General features: G+C 35.5%; 1 protein-coding gene across 7 annotated transcripts in view; it reads right to left on the bottom strand.

Annotated features, from left to right (window-relative positions):
- LOC122142211 (docking protein 6-like) overlaps positions 1–18088 on the bottom strand; it is a 111698-nt gene that overhangs the window by 70289 nt on the left and 23321 nt on the right. For all 7 annotated transcript variants that reach the window (XM_042752032.1, XM_042752029.1, XM_042752031.1 and 4 more), the window contains one exon: positions 3756–3863. In XM_042752032.1, coding sequence (XP_042607966.1) covers positions 3756–3863 — 108 coding nt within the window. The remainder of the gene's footprint in view (positions 1–3755; positions 3864–18088) is intronic.

The raw sequence follows: 18088 nt of genomic DNA, 5'->3' as shown, positions 1-18088 counted from the left end.
GTTGCACATCCACCAGAGTCTGTGTAATACAGTCTGCCTGTTACAGCATCTTCATCACACAAACTGATACGCCGGGCTGTTGCTTTGTACCACATTCACTCATCTCCTCATGTCTAATGAGTAATATTAGAAGGCTTGTTAGAGCTGATAAAGGCACGTTCCCACAATGCAGCAACATCAAACCACGGTGTCACAGCCCTAATCTACAGCCACATCTGTGCTCATTATTCTAGGATGTTCTGCATGTTCGGCGCGTAAGATCATCAGCCATCGCCCTGATAATGAGGCCTAATTGGAATATTTTCAAAGGGCTTAAGGACAGGAAAGGGAAGTAATGCCTGAAATTATTCATACTGAAAGAGGGTCTGGTTCCTGGTCAGAAACCTGAAGCAATTGCAAAATGCCCTTTAATGGATTTTAATTCAGAATTAGATGTTATAAACCTAATTCCGATATTGCAAGATCTATACTCTGATAATGCCAGTTCTACTCACTGCTGTGTGTGTGCACTTGGATGGGTTAAATGCAGAGCACTAATTCCAAGTATGGGTCACCATACTTGGAACGTCACGTCGTTTCCTATCCTGTTTTCCTTTCAAAACATACAGTATATAACTCTTGAAGGGTTTGGCATGGTAATGTACAATGTACAAAGTTAACAATGTTAAAGTGTTTGGTCTTGGCGGAATAGATCTGCTACACTGCTGCTGTGGCAGAGCAAGTACCGATACTTGCTATTGCCAATACATCCACAACATGCAGCAGTGAGCATGCAATAAATACTGCTGCTGTACGTATAACATATGTGACCAGTACTAGCAAAATGAGTGACAATGAGCAAATGTAAAAAAAAAATAAAAAAAATAAAAAATAAAAAATCACATTCTCCATTAAAAGGCCATCAAAATGATTTATGATTTGTTGGAATCGGATGAAAAATGACTGAGCTACAGTACCCCCATTTGAATTAGACAGAGTCAGCACAGTAAATTTAGAAAAAAAAAATGGTTTAAAGTTTTCTTAAGGTTCCAAAGCAAAATCACCTAGCAACGTTGCATCTTTCCTCCAGTTCTTTTTTTAATAATAATTACTGTATATCACAATATAGCTATTTTTATTTTATCTTTGTTATAAATAAGAACAATGCATAAAATCAGTAGATAAAATATAAGAAAGAAACAAATAATGCATTACCTTTTCCATTTTACATCTTAAAAAAAGCATTCAAAGTTAGCAAAACAATCAAATATAAAAATCCCTTTAGTGTGTTCATTACAAATAAATTTGCAGCAGCCTTTTGAATATATATATATATATATATATATATATATATATATATATATATATATATATTATATATATATATACACACACACACACACACACACACACACACACACATAGTGTATGTATATATTTATATATTTATAGTTAAAACACTATGACTTTTTAAGGAAATTAAAAACTACTTTAAAAATGCATTAAAATGGTCAAATGTAGGGCCGGTCCGAATACCATTTTTTGAGCCTCTAAGCTTCGATAGTAATCAACACCAAATATTCGAAGCTTTGGAGGGAGGGGCTAAACATTCTTCTCTCTAATAAAGGGAGGAATTTGCATTTTTTTTGCATTTTTATTATGTCGAGAACCATTCATCCAATCGCCATAAGATGTGGCGGGTGTGTTGCTGCGGTCCCAAGTGTAATATGAACACACAACACGTTCAGAATTAATAAACTTTTAATAAACTACAGAACAGCACGAGACAGAAGTGGCGCGCCTCACGCGGGCAGGGGTTATATGCTCCGAGAAAGGACACTGCACTAGTGATAGAAAACACACAGGTCTGTTTAGAGCAATACTTTTAATATAGACAAATTATTATTAGGCTGGGCTACTGTACTTTTTTTTTGGGGGGGGGGGGGGGGGGGGCTGCCATATTCGCAAGTATTTTCCAAGCAAATTAAGTGCATGTTTTTATCATGTGTAAAATTACTGATTAACATAGTGGATAAAAGCAGCTCGGGTTTTTTTACACCAACAATATACTATAGATGTACTACTTACAGAACTTGATGTGCTGTTGTGGTAGGCCCGTTTCAAATCGCATATCTGGCACACTGCGTTTGTCTTGTCCTCACTCAATCTAAAGTGCTCCCACACAGCTGAAGTCTTCTGCATTTTGGTCTTCTCTTCCAGATGAACTGAATCATGACATTCACTCATGGGCGATTCAAACGCCGCTATTCCACTATCAGGCCGAATGGTTCTCTTTGCTTAACCGTTCGATTCTGTGCCGATCCAGGCCAGTCAACATGGAAACGGTTTCATTTTCCACTGTGGCGCTTATAACAGTGCTCTTTGGAATGCAATACAAATGCGTCAGTCCTTGCCTTGGTAACGCAAGTGTAATATAAACAGCGATATGGACGATGATCAGATATTTGTTTTTGGGACTCCTGGAAATACAACTGTAACCATACCTGACAGTCCTTAGAACCTGTTCGACCCGATGGTAAAAAAAAAAACGGTTATATTCAAGCGCGAATGAAGACCATTTCGCGGGGAATGCCAGGTGTTCAAAAAAAAAAAAAAAGATTATTCGAATCCCAAAATTAAAAAAAATTGAATGCCAACTCACCGAACGAATATTTGAATAATTGAATATTCTGGTCCAGCCCTAGTCAAAAGAAAAAAGATGTATCAAAATATATTAATTTCAAATAAAAACGACCTTCCTTTGAAATTTTTATGCAAAGATTTCTGATATTAATGTATTATGCTTTTCACAAAAATATTAAGCAAGGTGCCAACATACAGCGCCATTGTGCTTCAGGGTGTCCCGTGTTCGAATCCCAACTTGATGAACTTTCCCGATCCCGCCCACCCTCTCTATCCCACTTTGCTTCCTGCTATGTCTGATCTGTCCTATCACAATAAAGGCAAAAATGCCAAAAATAGATCTTTAAAAAATATATATATTAAGCAAGAAATGTTTCTTTAGCATCAGATAATTAAATTAAAATGTTTTCTGAAGGAAAATAATCTGAAACTGAAGACTGGAGTAATGGCTTCTGAAATTTTATACTACTGTTGTACTTTTTTTTATCTATAATTTATTTCTAAAATCAATCTATAATAAATCTATAATTTGTGTACTCCATGTGTCAACCACCTGGAGAAATCCCAAACCCCTGCAAGCAATTTCAGCGTGGGTGAGGTAGAGGTACTCTATGCTGATAAGACCATCTGATCAAATCCTTTATCACAGTGACTTTCAAAGTCATTGGAGCGATGCCAATGCCAGATACAAGCCTCTGACCAACAATCCACAGAGAGCACATCATATTAGCATCTTCCACAACACAATAAACAGACATGTGCTCACGTTTACACCTTTAACCTGAACTACTGTCAGCTCCAAAAGTATCACACAGCGCTCGCTCCGAAACACCTACGACCCCTGCTAACTAAATAATTAGACTCAGAGTTTCTTTCACGGCATGAACCCTTGAGCCAGAGCTCTCACTGTCAGAGGAACTTCTCATGAGGGGCACTGTGCAAATAAATTACGCAGGTAATGAATAGAGCTATCCTTGAGCCTGGAATGAACCGAGGATGCATGTTAAACAGAATGGACCCTATGTGCCTCTTAATTTACTGATTTGTAAGCGCGATCGAAATTAAGTTATTAATCAGGATAAACTGAATAAAACATGGAAAAATTTTAAATGAAGCATGGAAATCTCAATTACCTTGTGAAAGCTTCTGAAGTAAGCTGCTTTTTCATCTGGATATTTCTCTAATCGCCGTGGTCCTTTACTGGACGCCTTCTTGAATACAAGCCAGCATCTTCTGAAGATCTGTTACAGAAAGAAACATACTTATTTACTTAAATGTTTAACATTTTGGACACAAAATAATAATCAAAAACTGATTTAATTAAAAAAAAAATTATTAAATTGCAATTAATCACAGTCTGTATTTGGAAAAAAATGGGATTTAAAAAATACTATTATCAATAAATATAAAACAAAATTTATATATATATATATATATATATATATATATATATATATATATATATATATATATATATATATATATATATATATATTATTTGTTTTATATTTTTTGATATATAATTTTTTAATCCCTTTTTTTCATGCTGCATAATTAATAAACTTGAATATCTTACTTAATAAACTAATTGCAATTAAATCACAATCTATATTTTGATATAAACTGGATTTTTTAAAAAAAAAGTCTTTATATAATGTATGTTACATATATTTATAAATCTTAAATGATCTAAATACAGAATGTACACAGATATACAATGAAAAAGTTAAAATTTACTTTAAAATAAATAAAATGAAGACAATTCCATAAAAATAGTACCAGGCATTATTGACATCTACCAGCTTGCATACAATATTGAAAACATTTCCATGAAAATAATTTTTAGACAATACAAGACTTTGCCTATACTTTCTTATGTAACACAATATACCGTTGAGCCAAGAAACACATGAAAGAACCTCTAAATCTCAGTGCCACTCTCATTTCAATGTCCATTTGTCTGAGGTTGCCCCCTGAGTACTATTTAAAGAAATAAAGGCCTAAAATTCTGTCAGAAACATTCCTCCCAGCAACGTCTGAGACTTTCGCAGATTAAACAATCACATTCCCCTGACAGCCTTTCAAGGTCAACGGAAAAGAGAGAGTGTGAGAGAATGTGCACAATCTCTATTAATTTTTTTTTTTTTAAATCCACAAACACACACATACTTATTTCAATCCATTTCCCCTGACACTTCTGTTTATTATCTTACACTGCCCAAAACAGACACAGTTCTATCCTCAAATGGCATGGGGAAAATCCCAATCAATAACCCAGCAGTTCCATAATTAACAAATGAGGTTTGAATGGTCTTTTCTCAGCGGGAACATCCACATCTGTTTAATATCTCTGATTTATTTGCATAATAAAACATAATTCGTCACAGAATGGAAGACGACTCTTCAAATGTAGCTGAACATTTTACGATGGATATTGACCGAGGCTTAAGAGTCCACCTGGATCAGTGCCACCGTTTATTATCTTAATACAGAACTTTAATGGTACCTCGAGCCTGGTTTTAAAAATAAATTCTGCGCACCTACATTGTGTGTCGTGCCGAGGAGTGAAATACCACCCGAGCACACTTAAAAACATATGACCCAGCATGCTTTTAAGGTTAGGAGGATTCATTTACAGAATCCTGCTGTAGGCAGCCAGTGCTCATTTGCTGATGTATGAGTATTCCTGTCGGGTTCATATCCATGGGCAAGATTAATTTGTTTACTGCACTAATGTAGTGCATAGAAAAAGAACAATGCTTAAATTGGCACTCAACATAACTGATCTGTGTGAATTCCTGTACGCACGTCTGGTGCTCCTGATACCTGCTATGTGTGTTGAGCCGAAAGGTTACACGCAAAATAGTTGCATTTTATCCACATTGTTGCAAAAGGGAAAATCAGGAACTCTGTAAAAAAGAAAATTTCGCAGTTTAGTTGTTTCCCAAATGTACACAAAGAATGAAGGCGTAACTTTCATTCTTGCTGTTGCCGCTGCCGCCATGTTGTGGAGACGCTGTGTGTTTCGTTGTGAAAGTAAAACTACTTTGTTTGGGCATCCAAAAGAGGACACAACTAGAAATCAAGTTGTATTTACAACACTGTTCCAAAACAGTTCAACCCAAATATTCAGATGTGTGCAGCGCATTTTACAGAGAACGAGGACTGTTTCCTGGGAAAGTAGCCTACAATGGCCATGTCTGTTTCTATTAAGTGGGGCAATTCCAACTTTGCAAGGACAGTCTAGCGCTTTTGACTCACAGTCTGTAAGTACATTTTCATATTTAAAGAATTTGCCACTAATGATTCAAACGTAAGTTTTGAGCAGTGAAGAGTAGAGCTTGTTTCTCTACGAAGAGATCATTTCTCCAATCACAAATGCAGACAAGGTTTTATGTTTACATGACGCGATACACATTTCCGTCACATGCTTGAGGTATTCGGCCAATCACAATGCACTGAGAACAGCTGGCCAATCAGTGTACACCTTGCTTTTCAGAATGATGAGCTTTGTAAAAATCGACGCATTTCAGAAAGGCGGGGCATAGAGGAGCATCAATAATGTACATTATGTGGACATAATGTGTTTTTTTAACCTTAAACCGCATAAACACATTGCATTACACCAAATACACAAAACTATGTTCTTTTTAGCAACATCATATGACCCCTTTAACACTGTTGCCGCGGGTTGTTTTTCATGTTCGCGGGTTGAAGCGACACCAATAACACATGCCAATTTTAGCAGAGGAACCCGCCGAAAAACGTGTATTTTGTTATTTTGTTTTACCAAGGCACCCCACTTGAAACTCGATTTGGCTAGTTTTGGTCTAGTTTTGAGTAGCAACTGGGTGGGTTTTGTTGCGAAAACCTGGCAACCCTGCATCACCTACACACACACACACGTCCGGTAAGAGAGAACAAAGTTATTTTGTCTAAATGCACTGTAAGTCGCTTTGGATAAAAGTGTCTGCTAAATGCATAAATGTAAATGTAATGTAATGTAAATGTTCTGACGGTACAAACCTCACTGGAACCCATCGCAACGCTGCGGTAATATACAGTCAGTTATAAAATTAAAGGTTTGAATAGCAATAATGGCATATATCTTTTATAAACAGCCCTGCGATAAGTATTTTCACAAATGTGTAAAATTAGCTTTTTTGCTGTTTTGTTCTAATTTCCTGTGTTATGTAATTTAAAAGCCTTTTCTGTATTGTATAAATATGGTTTTGGTAATTGAAACATAAGCTTGCAATGACATTTGACTTTCTCTGTCAAGATTTATTTCTTTTTATTTATAGTGCCGTTTTAACATTTCCTCTTTTATGATATTCTGGATTGATTGAAGATTAGCACAGAATTCTTGTGGATGGACCTCAGCATGTTAATATTGTAAGGCATATTTTAATGCTTCCCTTTGTTTTTATTAAAGCACACAGGTTCTCAAGAGGAATTCATCAAGGACATGTCTGTTGGCATAAATGAGCACCATCAATCTGCAGTGATGTGGTCCTGATAATAGAAGAAGAAATCTTGGTTGTCTGCGGTTGTGTAATGTGAGATTTTTATATATTGTACAAAACTTTTTGTGTGTGTTGTTATACAATGTCACAATACTAAAGTAAAGCCAAAATAGTGTTAAAGGGGTAGTTCACCCTAAAATGAAAATTTGCAAGGTGTAGGTGACTTTTTTTCCTTCAGTAGAAAATTTTTGGCTGAAACTGTGGTACTTGGTACTCGTCAGCAGCACCACACATGTCATGATACTCTCGTGAACACATGGCCAAGACAGATAATATAAGTTAATATTTATTTACTAATAATATGTTGTATGTAAAATCTAACATTAAAGTGACAGTAATTTGAATATGGTCTTCATAAAACTAAGTCAAGTCGTGACATTTGCCAAGTATGGTAACCCATACTCGGAATTGGTGCTCTGCATTTAACCCATCCAAGTGCACACACACAGCAGTGAGAAGTGAACACACCGTGAACACACACCCAGAGCAGAGGGCAGCTATATATCCCGCACCCCAGGGAGCACTGGGCGTTCAGTGCCTTGCTCAGGGGCACTTCAGCCATGGGTATTGAAGGTGGAAGAGAGCGCTGTTCACTCACAACTCCTGCCAGCACTGAGATTCGAACCTGCGACCTTCGGGTCACAAGTCCAACTCTCTAACCATTAGGCTATAGCAATACATGCAAGAAAGTGCCAATTAAAAAAAATGCTAGTGTTAAAGCACCCTTACATTCTTGAAATAGTAATTAGCAACTAGAATTTCTTTGTTGTTTTTTCAGCCATCTTATGAAATTGAAGAATTAGTGAAGGGCATTGACATCTTGATTTGACTGAGGAGGAGCAATGGGAAGTGCTTTCAAAAGAAACCATTGATGTTGCTATCATTTTGGAAAGGCATCTTGTCCTCACCAATATCTGTGACGTTCCTGAAAGCATTTGTGCATCATTAACAAAACAGTACAGTTTCAATGTTCTCAAAACTTTTCAAGAACATTGGTGGAAGCAGCTGTTCTTTGCATGTTTACGGGCTACGAAACATGCTACAGGTTTTTTTTTTTTTTTTTTTTTGACATCTTTTTTGACAATGCACTTTGATGCATGTTCTGACCTCTGACTTATATTGAGCTGGAAATTTTCAGAATTCCGCATCTGTTCTTTTGATTAAATGTGCATTAGTGAAAAGAATGTAAATATTTACTGCAATTGTTCCAAAGAAATTAAATGTCATTGTTCATTTTATGTTTTTTTAAAGGCAGGGGGTTTTAATTCTAAACACAATAATGCTAAGTAGGGTACTGTCAAATAAAGTAGCATTCTGAATATCTCTATGAGCTATTTTTCTCAAGTACTGTTAGAAAATAGAAACTTGTTGTGTGGGCAAATTACATAGTTCAGCCAGTTGAATGAACTTAACATTACAAGTAAGATGAACTATTCTTGAAAAAAGTTACCTGGCGGCCTTAAAAAGATAAGTTAATTCAAAATGATGCTTAGTTTAGCCAACTTTTTTTAAGTTTTCATTACTTATGTTTATCCATTTATTCAACAAAATACTTGGTTTAAACAACTAAATGTTTGTTGGTCTGACTAATTTTATGTTGTTTCAACTTGGATTTAGGTTAGCAACTTTCTTGTCTTGTTGGGCTAACTAAAAACTCGTTGGTTAGAAAAAGTATAAAGTTGATTCAGCTTCACTTTTTTTAACCCAACTATTAATTATAGGTTTAAGAAACTCCAACACACGGTGAAACAACAACAGTTAACAATAAACTTATTTAACACATTTTAAGGCAGCCAGGTTACAAATTATTTAAAGTTGAATCAACTTCTTGTTTTTTACAGTGAATAATGAAACACTGCATGCATGCCATCTGTTATCAAATGTGGTTATGGAGATGATTTGAGATTTGCAAGCTTCTGTTGCCTGGACTTTTGGGATGCCAGACTGTGATAGACAAGGTTGCTTATTCAAACATGCACCCTCTGACATGGATAAGGCAATTCAATACTTTTCATTTTTATTTATGTTTTGCTACAGCATAAGCTATCTATAATCTCTTCTTTTTATTGATTTTGGTTGAGGAATTCAATTTTATTTAGGTCAAGCAGAGCCAGCAAGAAGAAACCATTTCAAATAAATAATTTCGAGACATACAGCTGCCTCTTGACCTTCTACTAAAGAAGCAAACTTTCTCATTCTAACACTTTGTTTTTATGAAAGACTTTTAGCTGAATCCTAGAAAGCAGCCAAGAACAAGAGACAAGGCCCTTCAAACTGAATTTCTGGGCCAAATGGATTTTTTGACTTTCAAAAAACTAACTATAAATAAAAAAATATAAATATAGAAATATATAAATAGACAAATTTACAACAAAATGAAACCGTAATATAAATTTCACTTACTTATGAAAATGTTAATGTTACAAGGGGGTGCTAAAATCTGATTTTCTGGTATCTGTGCTTTAAAATTCAATTATTATAATCTTATAATCATTAAGTAATGAAGGATTTGGAAAGTCGACAGTAATTACTGTTGAGAACTACTAACCCTGCCTTCTTTAAATGTCTGAAAATGAATAACAGTTGAAAACATTCATTAGAAATATGATCAAAATGTAATCAGTTACATTAATAAAGTAACTGAAATAGTACACTACTTATTACATTTTAAATAGGGTAACTTGTAATCTGTTACTTATTACATTTTCAAAGTAGCCTTCCCAACACTGTGTATTAGGTTGGTAAATAGTTGGTAAAAAAGTGTTTTTAGTTTGTTTTTTGGCAATAGGATTTACTTAATTTTTACTCAGAAATTGCTCAATTTCACAAATAAATACAAAGACATCAATTAAATACTAAATTAAATACTAACCTAACTAAGACAAATGGTATTTTCTTGTAAAAAATTATTTACAATTATTTTTTTATTTTTTTTACAGTGATGCTTTTTTCCTATTTTTATTTATACAGAATTTTAGGAAAACATCGAAGACCAAGCTTATAGTTACTGTACTTGAAACTTATGAACTTTATTATGTCTCCTGAGTAATAAAACTTTCCTTTGTGTTGATCTGTATCAAGGGGCTGACCATGTAGCCAATGCTACAATATATTTTATTGTGTACTTCCCTATCTTTCAGTTTCACAACAATATGAAAAGTCCCAGAAACTATTCAGAACAGGAACTTCTAAGGCAATGATTAGAAGATTTCCCACGCTTGGCTCACAAAGCCTGAACACAGCCAGTGTGTTAGCAAACTGAACTAGTCCATATCTCATTCTCTCATTCTCAAAGGAATTTTATCAAAAAATCAGATGTAACTGTAGGTAGTTTGTTTTGTCACATTGCAAGTATTTCTGAAATTGTGCCAGTGAAGCTGGTGCCAATTTTTCTTTAAGTTCATCCGAACATCATTTAGAAGAATTGACTGGTATTTTCCCCCAAAAAGCTGCTGATTTTCTGCTACAATCTAAATAGGCACCCCCTATTTTTTTTTTTAAAGGTTGACATGGGCAAATAAATGCAACTTGAGTGTGTAATAGCTTTATATAAATGCTAATTCTGACCATGGCATTTAGTTCTTTTCATGGTATTATCCCCAAATAAACACACTACTCTTACCCAAATTTCACTTTACGCAACCATGGCCAAAGTCATTGAGCCTAACTATGACTGACATAAATTAATTTGCAATCAGCCTCCCTCTTTCTCCACCACTTAGTGCAGCTCAATCGACGGCAGGAGTTACGGGCGGACAGTATTTCTCCGAGCTCTCTGATTGCATACTGAAATTTCAAAGGCTGATTAATGAACAAACCTTCTATCTCTGGAGTGGATTGTTTAATTATGAATCAGGATGCAATGTACTCTCTAAACTGTCAAAATTATACATACACACACAAGGACTCTTCAGTGGAAACTAAGCCAGGTAATTTTAGCCACTTCATTAAGAACCAGCCGTAAATAGTGTTTACAAAAATTCTGCAGAGTTTGATAAGGATTGATGCATGCCATATATAACGTTTAATAGAGCACTTTAATCCCAGTAGATATTTTTAGAGGATTCTCAGAGGAAAACACTGCTTAATTTACTAGCAGGCTGAAACAAGCCAAAAGGGCTGTTATCGCTGAATTGCCTACGTCTTATGTCATCTGCTGGAACACAACTCTCTCGTGTACATGCATACGACAGTTTGCAGAAGCTAGAGAATACAGTTTATATAGTTTTAAATATTGATATTATTCTTACCCCCTGGAGCCACGTGAAGAACTTTTTATGATGGATGGATGGATGCTCTTTATTGGACTTTAAAATCTAGGGATGCACAATCTTATTGGAACGATATCAGAATCAGCCTATAAAGGCCTAAAGTGTCATTAGACACATTAGTTTAAACTTCAAAGAATAAAGGCAGTTACTTTTTGTTTACTCTTCTTTAAATTTTCGGTCTATATTATTGTTTGTTGTGTATCACAATAATCCATCATGTCATCGCGTTCATGAACAGACGTGCCACTGTATCAGCGCCCTTATTTGCACATATTTGAATTGTTTTAATTATTTTAATAAAATTTATTGACTATGCGGAAGCTCTTTAAAAAGAGATTTTAATTCTAGTATTTAAGACGATCTCATGCATAATACAGAACAGTGATGGGATCATAAGATTTCATTCTCATGAATAATACTGAGAAAAGCTCTTAAAACTGATGACGTAGATGCATAATCTCCAGCCATAGCAGCCAATCACCACTGCAAATATTGGCAAAAATCTAATGTCGTGCATCCCTAATCTAGATACCCATTCACTTCCATTAAAAAGCTCGGAAGAGCCAGAACATTTTAATGTAACTCTGATTTTATTCATCTGAAAAAAGAAATTCATATATACCTAGGATTGCTTGAGGGTGAGTAAATCATGGGGTAATTTTCATTTTTTGGGTGAACTATCCCTTTACTGAGTGAATAACTTAATCATTCAATAGATTTGTTCAAAGCAACCTATTCATTTACGCAAGGAACAAGGGACTGTCTTAATAATCAATCATTCATTCAACTGACATCGATTCATTCAGAAACTAAACAAGTGACTGTCCTAATAAGCGAGGCATTGAATAATTTATTTAACAAATTTGTTTAAAGCCACTAGTTCATTCAGACACAAAACAAGTGACTGTTTTCTGAGTGAGTCATTGTATCATTTACTCAGCCAATTTGTTTAAAACACTTTTTTTTATTAAGGAATGAAACACCAACACTCTTATGTTTCCAAATGTTAGCGGGAAATGGAAATTTTTAAAATTTCAGTACCAACTCACTTTTGACAATACTAGTTCACACACTTGATTATAAAAAAATGCATTAAATGCATTTCATAATCAAATATTTACAGTAATTTATAAAAATTTATAGAGCCCAAATAGAGCCCAATTCGCTTATGTACACTGAGAATTTTTTGTTGTATGAACAGTTTTCACTAAGAAATTGTTAGTACATTTTACAAAGAACCTCAAAGTAACACATTGAATTAAATGTGTATATAAGCAGAAAGACTGAAATAGTAATATCTTATAATTTCTCATACACCAATTACTTTTATTATTACCAATAATTTTAATTTGCAACTGAAAAAATTTGGACCAAAGTTTTGAATGCAATTTTTTTTTTAGTTCCATGCATTAAAGGGTTTAATAATTACACCTGTTTTGCATGTCTGTAAAGTGTAGGCTAAATGTAGCCATCAAAATATATATTGCCTATATAAAAAAAGAAATGAATCAAGAAAATTCAAATATGAGGCCCAAAACAAATGAATGCTATCATGTAAGCATGCAGGAATGTCTGTTTATGACATTGGCTTATCAAAAGACAATGCAGCTCAGTCAGAGAGATGGCTGACCTTTTCATGTGCCAGTAAGATGATGTGAGCCACCTTAGAGGCTCCACTGACTGACGTTTCACCTCTCTAATAAAATCTGTGTCTGCTGTGATCCACAAACCACCAGCTGCTAGTGGAGAAGGTTATCTGATTACTTATAAGACACTGCAATCATACTCACTTTACACAGAGGGAGGGCAGAGACGGAGAGAATCAACACTACCGTAACTTGCTTTTTTAGATCATAGATGTTCTGAACTGTAACCTCAAACAGATCTGAATAAACTGAATACACAGACTAACTGAACTGCACATTACTGCGTGACTTGAAAACAAAATACAATAATCAGTTTTCAATGCAAATATTTGTAGAAAATTTCCTTCAGACAAGTATAGATGAAGAAAAACCATATTCAGTGACAGTAGGGCTACAAAAAGTGAAATGGGGCTCTAAGATAATTTATTTGCAGTACATCTAATTTAATACATTATTCTTGAGAGCTTTTTATTAATATTATTTTATTATTATTTTAGTGTGGATTATTCCATGCTCAACTAGTCTGCATTACATGCTCAACTAGTCTGCATTTATTTGATTAAAAACACGGAAAAAACAGTGTAATATTGTGAAAATGTATTAAGATTTAAAATAACCATTTTCTATTTGAATACATTTTAAAATGTAATTTATTTGTGTGGTGCAAAGCTGAATTTTCAGCAGCCATTACTCCAGTCTCCAGAATTATTCTAATATGCTGATTTGCTGCTCAAGAAACATGTCTAATTATTTATTAGTAATTGTGCTGCTTTTTATTATTTTATTTTTTCAGGATCCTTTGTTCAAAAAGAAAATTCAAGCTCAAAAGAAAAGCATTTATTTAGAATAGAAATGTTTTGTTAAATTATAAATGTCTTTGCTCTCACTGTTGATCAATTTAATGTCCTTGCTGAATAAAAGTATTACTTGCTTTAAAGCAAAAAAACTGACCCCAAATTTTACCAGAAGTGTATACTGTATATATTATTTTATTAATTTAAATGAGTTTCATGACGTATAAATTACCTTTTGTAAAATAAACAGTCACTTTACATACATAAATCACATATGTTAGGTTATACATAATATTATAAGTGCAAATACAGTCACCTAAAATATAGGTCATCTGTACAGGCACAGGAATCAGGAACACACATTAAAGCTATAAGAGGATGACTAAACACACACACAGACACACAAAGCAATTTCTGCTGATTTTGAGAAACCATGAAGAATGAAGTTGCAAGACTGATGAGCAGTGATGTTGTTTGGGAATATCCTGACTCTGTGAGTACCAGTTTCCAAACAAGAAAATGGGCTCCTCTCGACATGATTGCCAAGCTGTTTTGGGACAGAGCTGTAGAGGATGCTATGATTTGATTTATTATCTAGACGGGCGGTTGCTATAAGGCCTTCATTACTGCAATCACATCCAGACTTCTGTTTGCATTCTGATAAAGCTTTTTTTTTAGTTTCACAACATATGAGATATCAGGGCTTTACATTAACGCTTTTCTGGGACAAGCCTTATTTTGACAATATATATTGTCATAATAAGGGCAAAATGTTTCCAGTGTGTCATGATGTGAGATAGGCGGATCTGATCCCATTCGATATGAGTTTGCGGTTCACTTCACTTTATTAGAGAATTCAAAATAACATTGGACCTCTTTCAAAATGTTTTATGCTCCAGTGTTATTTTAGAATTGTTAATGTGCTATTATAGTATTTATTCATTTTTGTATTAGCTTTTATTTTTATATTTTCAGTTTTAATTTTAGGTTTAGTAATTTTGTGCTTTTTTGTTTTTTTATAGTTCTATTTAGTGCTCATTTATTTTTCAGTTTGTTTTAAGTTTTTCATCTTTTTACTTGTAATATAAAATTCTAATAAATATATAAGTAATTATAATTTTAATTATAATTTCTCATTTATTTATTATTTATTTTAAACCGTATTTTGGATTTCTTTGGTATGGAAGCCATACCAGTTTGGAACGATATGAGGGTGAGTAAATGATGACAGAAGATGTTTTGGGGTGAACTGTCCCATTAAAGATATTAGGCAGGTAAACTATCAGTTTTACTTTGCTTGTAAGGCAAGTATGTGGAAAAGTTTGATGGCGGGCCCTGGTTTAGATTCCACTCTGACTGCAAGCTGATGTGTCTCAGGTGTAGGCATCATTTAATTTATTAATTTGCTTTGTGACGACAACTGCTCCAAGGAAAGTGAAACTTATACCCCAGTTAATCATAGATTACACTATCTGAGACATTCCGAAAGTGAAACACACCGTTGCCCCAGTAGCAAGTAATCACAGTGTAGCGCAGGCTCATTTCCCATGCACGGACGCTCTTTAATAAAATATCCATGGGCTCCCACCCAAGTCCAGAAATGTAATATGGAGTTAATGACATACGCCAAAGTGACACACACACCAGTGGCGTGCGATCGACTTGTGAAATGAGGAGGCAAAGTCACTCTATGGGCTTTTTTTTTTTTTTAGTCCAATGTAAATTCCAGGTTAAAGACCTGGAAAATGGAAATCCATTACACTATTAACAAGCAAATATAATATACTGTACTAAATAACCAAACCAACCAACCAAAGTTTTTAACAGTTTTTGGTGAGCAAGTTTTTGTTGTTATTGTTACTACTACATAACTGTTGTTTGGCTATTGTTAATTTTATAATAATAATAATAACAACAACATTTTATTTGAGTTTGTGGTTCAATTTACTTTATTAGACAACTAACCACCTCACCAAGTCAACCAAGTCAGTGGTTCTCAACCTTTTTTTTCTACTGGGCTGAACTTTGGTCCTAGTGCAAATCTCACGGTCCGCACGCATATCATTTACATATTACGTCACCAATACAAACCAACCAGATTTATAATATTATAGCCTAATTATTATGATATCTAATCTATTACATTCATTGAAATAAATAAATAAACAATTCTGAACATTGTGCATTCACAAAGTAGCCTATGTTGATCCAAATATGGAAAGCACATTTGAATTTAAAGGGGTGGTTGATTGCGATTTCACTCACTCAACGTTAGTTAGTGTGCAATGTTGCTGTTTGAGCATAAATAATATCTACAAAGTTGCAGCTCTGAAAGTTCAATGCAAACGGAGATATCGTCTTTTAAAATTCTGGCAGTTCATTGCCTACAAAAATGGCTGGTAAGGGACTACAACAGGCTTCTTCCCAGGTCCGTTATGTCACGAACCCAGATAAACCCCACCCCCGGGAACATGCAACAAAGGGGGCAAGGCCATGTTGTGCTGCTTTAGAGAAGAGGAAGAGACTAGGGGTGGATGTAAAAATTTCTTCATATACTGTATGAATCGTGATTCTGTCTTCTAACGATTCTAATGGATTCACAAGTTTCAAAACCAATGTTCTAAAGCAGCGGTTCTCAATCCTGTTCCTCACGTCACCCTGCTCTGCATCTCTCTCTCTCTCTCTCCCTCTCTCATTCAGATCATCAGATCAGCTCCAACAAACTGTTCCATTTATACACTTATTTTCACATAACAATGAGAAGCATTATACATGGACACGCGTACGGTTGCTGTGCTGTATAAAGCTTTAATCAGAATAAAACCATATATTAAAAGCTAACAGAAGCAGTAGCATTTACAAACAACAGCGTATCTAAAAGTATGAGACAACAACAAACAAACATACCATTAAGAGCTGTGCTTGCACAGGTTCTGGGCAATCCTCTTCATTAATATGCTCTGCGTCTCAATCGGGCTCCAATTGATAAGCTATGTAGAGGACGTCATTGTTTACAGTAAAACCAGAGCACATTCTGAGCTTGAGGGGCAGGATGTTTAGACGCGCTCTAGAGGCGGTTTAGTGAATCACAACACACTGAGCCAGCCGACCAATCTCAGCCCATCGCGTATTTCTGAGGGGGAGCTTCATAAAAAACAGGAAATAATTGAGGTGTCTGTCAGAGAAGGGACAGATCAATGTGGAATAAAGGTAAATTATGTGAAAAACGAAGCATGAACACATGTTATACTGCACCCCATAAACACAATCAAGCCTAGAAAAAAAAAAAAGTCAACCACCCCTTTAATAATCTGGGGTTCTCTCCAGGGATGTTTTGCCACATTTCTGCAATTCACGAGTTCACACTTACATATATTTAAATAAAGGTTACACGTATTTGGCGTGCTGTCCAGGGAGAGAGCTCCGAGCTTGACAAGACTCCCGAGCCCAGGGCACCCTCCCCCTGTCCAGGGAGAGGGGTCCGAGCTCGGTCTTGCTTGGCCCAAAATCGCTCCCCCGAGTTCTTCTCCCGTGATAGGCTAGAAACTACCTGAAGGTGTGGGGTTGGTGTGGCGGAGGGATGCTGAAAGTCGAGAGATAACGAAGGTAGGACGTACTTGGTTATTTATAGGTGTTTTCTCTTGTGCTGATTGGATAACTGGTGTAATCACTAATGATGAACTGGCCATGTTAATTACCTGTGCATGCTTCTCCCGAAATTTGTTTATAAAACATCACTTCACGAGTTCACACTTACATATAATTAAATAAAGGTTATGTGTATTTGGCGTGCTGTCCAGGGAGAGGGCTCCGAGCTCAGCAAGACTCGGCCCAAAAGCGCTCCCCCAAAAAGCAATTAGAACAGGATAGCAGCCAGATACATGCAATTACGACCCCCCAAAAAGCAAGGCTTAATGTTAGAGGGGTGCTGGACATCCTTTGGTATACGATTGTTGCAGCAGTATCTAGGAAGAGAATTTGGCTTCTGTGGAAGCATTTAATGCTGAAAGAGAGAGATAAAGACTCCTGCTGGGGACGCGACTATTGCGACAGTAGAGAAAGATAGAAAAGGCTCCTGCAGGAGCAGACACTGCTGTGGCAGTAGAGAAATACAGGAAAAGCTCCTGCTGGAACTGTTACTGCTGCGGCAGAGGGAGAGATAAAGATATAGGCTCCTGTGGGAGCAGACACTGCTGCTGCAGTAGAGAAATACAGAAAAGGCTCCTGCG

The sequence above is a fragment of the Cyprinus carpio genome, chromosome B24 (genome assembly GCF_018340385.1).
Source record: "Cyprinus carpio isolate SPL01 chromosome B24, ASM1834038v1, whole genome shotgun sequence".
In the NCBI taxonomy this organism is placed as follows: Eukaryota; Metazoa; Chordata; class Actinopteri; order Cypriniformes; family Cyprinidae; genus Cyprinus; species Cyprinus carpio.
Note: the sequence above shows the minus strand (reverse complement) of the source record. Positions and strands in the feature narration are given on the sequence as shown.